Source organism: Hyperolius riggenbachi, chromosome 4 (genome assembly GCF_040937935.1).
Source record: "Hyperolius riggenbachi isolate aHypRig1 chromosome 4, aHypRig1.pri, whole genome shotgun sequence".
In the NCBI taxonomy this organism is placed as follows: Eukaryota; Metazoa; Chordata; class Amphibia; order Anura; family Hyperoliidae; genus Hyperolius; species Hyperolius riggenbachi.
Window position 1 is genome coordinate 47557871 of NC_090649.1, and position 8612 is coordinate 47566482.

Below are 8612 nucleotides of genomic sequence, written 5' to 3' on the forward strand. Positions count from 1 at the left end.
ATACTTATGAGTAGAGTTGTTTTTCAAATTCAGCCTATCAAATACGAAACCCCTAAATACTGTGCCGAACACCACAGGAAGCCTCAGAATCATGTGAAACGCATTATGAAGTTCAAGTAAGCGGACTATGCCTGACTCGTTCGCTGCTTGTTCATACTGAAATGGTGTTGAACTGTGGTGTTCAGCAGTATTCAGGTGTTCCAAGTTCGATATGCTGAATTCAAATCCAGCACTCCCTCCCCAAACATCTACACCAGTTATAGGGTGGGGTGAAGAAGTGTATCGCACTAGATAAATAGATATAGTAGTGGGCTGCAGTGCTGGAGTAAGAGAGAAAAGCTCTGGGGGGCACATGAACCGAATTAACAGAGAGCTAGAATAAAGACTGATTTGACCAGGTAAGTATGTATTATTTGTATTGGAACATTGTCCACCACCACCCTGAACCCCAGGTGTCAGGCACAATAATAGGGACACATGAGGGCTCAGTAAACACAGGTCCTCTTTCAGACAAGTTTTCTACAACAACAAATAAACAAACTATTTCGTACTGCTCTCTGGACTTTACTTCTATGAGTTTATGTAGATATCGAGCACAAGACTGTAGCCTTGCTCACATCCCTAATATGCAAGCTGGTAATTCTGATACTGGAATTCCATAAGAGCAGAACGTCACTGGTTTCTACTGTGTGTGTGGCTGATCTCATCCTCCGTGCCACACAAAGCAGAGAGAACAGCTGAAGCAGCAGACAGTGGAAACCCCTAAGTAAATTCCACCGTCTACGGTCAAAAGAGCCTACATCTTCCCTTGGCAGATGACCAACTCTGCAGGACTTTTGTAGACTCAGAGTAGCAGTCCAAATCTATAGTCAGAAAATAAACCATGTCCATTTCATCCAGCTGCCGATCCTTCATCCCGGAAGTGTCATCAGCAATCTCTGCTGGTCTATGAAGCAGAAGAATTAAGCAGCCCCTGTGGTCTGTCACGTCCCTTAGCATCTCCCTGGTCCCCTCAGTTGCCCCCTATGAAAGATCTGTGACTAGAGCTCTAGCTACTGCACATGCACGGCCCCATGTTTGGACCTCCTCAATCACATTCCCATCATCGGGAGCAATCCTGCACATGCTCAGTACACATCTTTTGAGAACAACGCAAGCACAGAACGCTTACAGTGGCGGGAGCGCAATCGAGGAGACATGCAGATGGGAGTACACATGAGCAGTATCTATGACTAGAGCTCTAGTGGTAGATCTTTCAGCGTGGACAGCGACACAACCAAGGGGACCAGGAGGATGCCGAGGTACCTGAATGACTGGGGTGTGGATAGGTGGCCTGGAATAAGCCCCAGGTAAGTAAGAAGCCACTATTTTTGGCCAATTCAGGTTTACTTTGAAGGAGTTGTGAGATGAAATAAGCATATGCTTTTTTACTTACCTGGGGCTTCTACCATGTCCCAGAAGTATCCGTGTCCCTCACTGCAGCTGCTGTCTTCTCCAGTGGCCCACTGCCAGCCTGTAATGGGTCAATGGGTTGGCGACTTCTGCACATGTGCCACACCACCCTCGATCATGCTCAAGTCACCGGGAGTGTTGTGCACATGCACAGTAGTATAGATCTGGATAAACTAAACCTACCCAATTTTGTTGTATGGAAATCTTTCAAAACAGGTTGGAATCAAAATCAGGGTTAAACATTCCTGAAGGTTATGTGCAGAAGGGCCTAGCTAACTAGCAGATACAGCCACTACTTGTTTACATTAGCTCTGAGCAGTGAAACTAAAACAATGATGGCATCAGGATATTATAAACCATTTCAAGGTACCTAAAAAAAATAGTTTTTTTAAACGTTTTAAAGAAATGTAATCACAGAAGGGTTATTTAGTCTAGAGAAAAGACGCCTTAGATGAGATCTAATTAACATGTATAAATACATTAGAGGGCAATATAATAGCTTGGCGGATGAGCTTTTTGTCCCTAGGCCTTCTCAAAGGACTAGAGGACATGATCTGCGCATGGAGGAAAAACGTTTTAGCCATTTATTTAGGAAAGGGTTCTTTACAGTTAGAGTGATTAAGATGTGGAATGCATTGCCACAGGAAGTCGTTATGGCAAACTCTATACCTGCGTTTAAAGGGGGCTTAGATGCTTTCCTTGCGTTGAAAGACATCCATGGCTACAATTACTAGGTAATGCCTAATGATGTTGATCCAGGGATTTTATCTGATTGCCATCTGGAGTCGGGAAGGAATTTTTCCCTTTAGGGGCTAATTGGATCATGCCTTGTAAGCATTGCCGGCCTTTGACCTGTGCGACCAGAGCGGTCGCTCAGGGCGCCGGCTTCCAAGGGGGCGCTTAATAGCTGGTTACCTATACCGAGAGCACTTACACCTGATTTCCTATACTGTGGGCACCTATAGCTGGCTACCTATACTGGAGGCACCTACGCCTGGCTACCTATGGGGGCGATGGAGACCTTCAACTGACTTCCTATACTGGGGGCACCTATGCTTGGCAACCTATATTGAGGGCACCTACACATGAGATCAAGGGCGTTTTTTTTAGAGGGGGCGCACTGCGGCTATAACGTGTGGTGCAAATTGTCGGTGCTGTGTTATCATTATAAATTGGGGGGGGGGGGCTAACTGGCCCACTGATTGTTTTTATTAATATTTCTGAAAGGTTCTAGCATTCATTTTTAAGTATATGCAGGATAATGCACTCTTTCCATCCATTCGTGGTTATAAATAGTATTTTTTCTATTATACATATGTGACATGTCACTGAGATCTGAGCATTTGGGTTGATGTGTCACGACTTCAAAAAGGTTGCTAACCACTATCCTAGGAAATATCTCGGGAGAAAAGGTGAATTGCATATGGGCCTGTGTGCGCGCATGTGTGAAGAGGATGAAAGGGGGCACAAAAATCAGGTTTCGCTCAGGGCGCTGTGAAACCTAAGGCCGGCCCTGCTTGTAAGGGTTTTTTCGCCTTCCTCTGGATCAACAGGGATATGGGAGGGAGCAGGCTGGTGTTGTACTTTATACTGGTTGAACTCGATGTACTTTATACTGGTTGAACTCGATGGACATATGTCTTTTTTCAACCAAAATAACTATGTAACTATGTGGCTGGATAGTGTAATGGTTAAGGGCTCTGCCTCTGACACAGGAGACCTGGGTTCAAATCTCGGCTCTGCCTGTTCAGTAAGCCAGCACCTATTTCAGTAAGGAGTTTCTTGGGCAAGTCTCCTTAACACTGCTACTGCCCACTGAGTGCGCTCTAGTGGCTGCCTCGCAAGCGCTTTGAGTCTGACAGGAGAAAAGCGCTATACAAATACTGCCATTACTGCCATTATTATGTAACTATGTAACAATGTGTATCAGATTTTTTTGTTTAATAGTCATGCGTTCAACTCCAACCATAATTTCAGCGGGACCGCCTGACCATAACCTTTCTTTATGAGCCTTTTTAACACATTTTACAACATTTTGTTTTCTCTTTTGTCTTTCAGGCAAATTTGCAAAGAATTTCAAGACCTACTAAGTCAAGACAGGTCGCCTCTGGGCTCCTCCAGACCAACTCCAATATTAGACCTTGATATTCAGAGACATTTAACACATTTTAGGTGAGATGATTGTCGCTTGGTGACTTTTTATGGTTACACTTGTTATGGGTGTGAATATTATGATGGCCACACTTGTTTCATGACCCAGGCTGTGAGGGTCACCAGGGGTAGGCAAGGAAGGGTGCAAACATTGGGGGGCCTATCAAAGTTTTTCTAGGAGGTCCCATGAGTTGTAGTTATGCCCCTGCCAATGAGCCTCAAAAATTTCCTTAAAGAGGCCCTGTAGTGACATATAGTAGAATGTAGTAAATTATTCAGGATACCCATTTTTATGGTACATTTTCCTGGTTTGAGCATCAGATACAGTTCCTATATCTATCTATCTATCTATCTATCTATCTATCTATCTATCTATCTATCTATCTATCTATCTATCTATATATATATATATATATATATAGCTTCTATTGGTATGTAACTCCATCCTCTCAGTGATGTATAGTCTAGGGCTCTAGGCTGTTTATGCAGAATTCTCCTCCCAGTGCATTTTGGGAGACCGGGGTCCATATGCAATTAGCTTTTTCTCCTAGGAGATTATTTTTCATATTCTCTTTAAAATAACTTTTAAGCATTTTACAATTTAAAAAAGTTACTAAAAGTATGCTTTGCATACTGGATTGGGATGGAGTTCAAAACCTGGTCAAGGGCTCAAATCCTACATCAAAGGTAACCGTCTGACCAGTATGCTATACAGCTGACCCTTTAAATGATTCCAGACATTGGTAATTGAAATATATGCCCTGTTTTGGACCTGTTAAATCTGCCAGGGTGTAGATTTCAATTGCCGTGCCACAAGCAGGAACCGAACGCCTGGCGCCCTAAAGAATTCAGTCTCGCCAATGAGGACTGGTTGGAGGGGTGTTTCCTAAAGTCCACAATTAATTCAACCATCTTTTCTGCGTTGAGGACTAGTTTATTTTTCCTGCACTGATCGCAGAGCCTCTCAGTCTTGCTGGGATAATCGTGCTCTCCATTGTTGCCAATGAGGCCTACCGTATATACTCGCATATAAGCCAACCCGCGTATAAGCCGAGGTACCCCCCAAAGTGATTGACTCACGTATAAGTCCCCTCCCAAGTACAGCGCCCTCCACAGTAGCCAGATCTGCCCCCAGTACAAGTCATTCCTTCTTCTCCCGATAGCCAGATGTGCCACAAGGATGATACAGCTGTGTCTCAAGACGCCACTAGGTGGCATCATAGATATGAGACACAGCCATTGCCACACAGGAAGCATCCCCGATCATTGCACCTCTGACACGTTGCTTGCATGCTCTGCTCCACAAGACTGGGGACACAGGCAGTCTTGAGCAGCGCACTCTGCACCCCATGTTGCAGGGGATGGTGGGCATGGACACAGCAGGGAGCCAGCTGGCAAGAGCAGGATCACTAGTGCACAATCCTTATGCTCCTCTGCCAGTAACAAAACCTGCTCCAGCATCCGTTCTGCTCCACTGACTCACATAAAAGCCGAGGGGGTACCTTTAAGCACATTTTTGTGCTGAAAAATTAGGCTTATACGCGAGTATATAAGATATGTTCCACAAAAATGCACCTACCCTTTAGGTATCTGCCATGGTATAGTACATGTATGAGGGGCAGCCAAGATAATATAGTAAGATGATGTCTCCTTGTTTTAGTGCTCCCTAAACACTCTTAGTTACAGTACGGTACAAACAAACAGCAGTAGGTAGAAAAATGATAACAAGAAGCACATGAATACAGCGAACATGCTGAACAGGTTTCATTAGAAAAACTTTGTACAAAGCCTTCACCATAATCCATATTCTGATTTTTATTTTATTTTTTAATTTTTTTCATAAAGCGCCCCAAGGTTGCTAATACGATTTTTTTCTGTCTGCAACCTCGCTTTTTAATTTTAAAAAATAAATAAACAAAATATTCTTGGCACAATAAAAATGTACAAGGAAAATGAGCCTTTCTGTGTAATGATGTTCCCAGCAGAGATACTGTATAATTCTGAGCCAACGTATTGATTGTTCATGCAATCTCGTGTCATGGCTCCAAGGATATCTATTGTTCTAAATTTATGTAAACACCGTTGTTAAGTTAACTGCAAGGCCTTATTTTATTTCAATTTATTTTGTTCGTTGCTTATTGCTACTCATTGTTTATTTTAGAATTTTGTTGTATATACTGTATATATATATATATATATATATATATATATATATATATATATATATATATATATATATATATATATATATATAGGAAGTATGTAGCTATTGCTTTTAAATTTAGTTTTATATCTTACATTTAGTACTAATACTAGATATTTTACTTTCTTAAGGCCTCTTGCACACTACATGCAATTCTGATTTGCGATTTTGACGCGATTTTACATGCAATTCCGATTTGCGGTTTTTAATTGTTACTGCATGCTGCATTTTTTCTGTGTTTTCTTTCTTTTTAATAGAATGCAGGGAAAATCAGAATCCCAAATCGGAATCGCAATTTGCAGTGTGCACCAGCCTCTTGCACACTACATGCAATTCCAATTTTTATACGATTAGATTTTTGATTCCGATTAAAATACGTAGCAGCATACAGTACTTTTTTTTTCATCTGAATCAAAAATCAGATCGTATAAAAAATCGGAATCGCGTGAAGTGTGTAAAAAGCCTTTTTAAAATACTGGGGTTTTTTTTTTATCAGAAACAGTTTCTAATGAGTATTTTATTATTTTTGTAGCTACATGTTATGACTGCAAAACTTGGTTTGACTGGAAAGTTTTGTAGCTATAACATATTCCTGATCAACTGCTATGTAGTGACGAGTGAAAAATTCTCCTAACATGCTAGTTAGTTTCACCCAGGAGGCTGACGTTGGGGATAGCATAGTAATAAAGAATTAGCACAGCTTCTGGTTAAATGGATCAGCTGCTTGAAGCTTGAACTTGCTAATAGCATTGTCTTCCTATTGGGTGGGGCTAGTGAATATGAAAAAAAACAACTTTAGATTTCCTTTAATTTTGTATTTCTTCTTCTCTTCCAGTTTGATCACCCATGGTTTTGGAACCCCAGCAATATGCGCGGCTCTAAGTACCTTCCAAACTGTATTAAGTGAAATGTTAAATTATTTGGAAAAGCACACGAGTAAATCAGGGGGCGTCACAGAAAGCGGCCAGGGAAACGGAAACTCCGAAAAGGGGCCCTTGCGGAAATCTTCTGATGTGGTTGTCAAAGATGCCAAAACAGAAAAGACTGATTAGCCTGGTCGGTTCCAGCCGGGAGTTTTTGCTGCTGATTTTTTTTTTATATAAATATATATCTCTTTAGTTTAATCTATTTTCAATGGACCAGATCACTTATTCTTGAACTGAATTGTAAATCCTGTCAATTTTTTTTCACATTTTAGTTTTTTTGGCTTTTAACGTCTCAAAAATTACTATATAAAAACTTGCAACTGATGTTCATACCTCCAACAAGTAACCCTACGGGTGTCATTTACTTTGCAAGGAGGAATTTTTTCATAAATATTTTTTTTAATTTATTCACTTGTTTTTATTCAAAGTGAACTGATTTCGGTATGTGGAATAAGCACCATATTAAAAACCTTATAGAGGATAATAAAAAAAAAAAGCAATTACATTTACTATGCTTTATGTTTATTATATTGTACTCCAAAAATTGATTTGATTTAGTTGTAAACAATTTAATGCATGTAAAAAGCCTCCACTGAACAGGAACAAGATGTCTTAATTTATAAATTTATAAGTAAATGTGTTTTTCCTAAATTCTTTAGATTTCATTATTTGCTGTTGTCGTCAAAATGTTGTTTACATTTTATTTATTAACCTCTTATGTACCAGCAGTCTCTGGCTCCTTAAAGGAATACTTAAGGGGGTCGGGGGAACATGAGTTGAACTTACCCGGGGCTTCTAATGGTCCCCCGCAGACATCCTGTGTTGGCGCAGCCGCTCACAGATGCTCTGGCCCCGCCTCCGGTTCACTTCTGGAATTTCAGACTTTAAAGTCTGAAAACCACTGCGCTTGCGTTGCCGTGTCCTTGCTCCCGCTGATGTCACCAGGAGCATACTGCGCAGGCACAGACCATACTGGGCCTGTGCAGTACGCTCCTGGTGACATCAGCGGGAGAAAGGACATGGCAACGCAGGCACAGTGGTTTTCAGACTTTAAAGTCTGAAATTCCAGAAGTGAACCGGAGGCTGGGCCGGAGCATCTGTGAGCGGCTGCATGGGCACATGATGTCTGCGGGGAACCATTAGAAGCCCCGGGTAAGTTCAGCTCATTTTCCCCCGACCCCCCTACAGTATTCCTTTAAGGACTAGAGACTTTCTGGTACAAAAATGGGGCTCGCCATCCGTGCCGCTCTCTGGCTGCTGCAGCCCACTCGCTCTGCTGTCGGTAGGACAGCAGAGCAGCAGCAGAGCTCCATGAGCCTATAAGAAGAGAAGCTGATTTTATTGGCACCTGTCTCTGTCATCAATGTTAGTCAATGTAATTGGCTCACATTGATCACAGGGTCGGGAGCCAATTAAATCTTGACTAGCTCACGGAGCTCTGCTGTCATACCGACAGCAGAGCGAGTGGGCTGCAGTGACGGGATAGTGGTGAGGGCGAGTAGCACGGCAATTGAAATCTACACCTTGGCAGATTTAACAGGTCCACAACAGGGCATAGATTTCAATTACCAACGTCTGGAATCATTTCAAGGGTCAGCTGTATAGCATACTGGTCAGACGGTTGCCTTGGATGTAGGATTTAAGCCCTTGACCAGGTTTTAAACCCCACCCCAAGCCAGTATGCAAAGCATTAAAGGGAACATGAAGCAAAGAAAATTATTTAAAATAAACACATGACGTAGCTGCAAATGAATATTACATACTAACCTCACCCTCAGTTCCTTTCAGAAGCTCATCATTTTCTTCTTACAGTGATCCCTTCCAGTTCTGGCAATATTTTGTCAGAACTGAAATATACCAGTTGCCATCAGTTATATATC

At 41.9% G+C, this 8612-nt stretch overlaps 1 protein-coding gene across 2 annotated transcripts in view; it reads left to right on the plus strand.

The window, feature by feature from the left end:
- The window catches only part of TFAP2D (transcription factor AP-2 delta), a 54725-nt gene extending 47540 nt beyond the window's left edge, over nt 1-7185 (plus strand). For both annotated transcript variants that reach the window (XM_068278990.1, XM_068278991.1), the window contains exons 7-8: nt 3511-3624; nt 6642-7185. In XM_068278990.1, the coding sequence (XP_068135091.1) occupies nt 3511-3624; nt 6642-6858 (331 nt within the window). In that variant the 3' untranslated portion in view covers nt 6859-7185. The remainder of the gene's footprint in view (nt 1-3510; nt 3625-6641) is intronic.
- The last annotated feature ends 1427 nt before the right edge of the window (nt 7186-8612 follow it).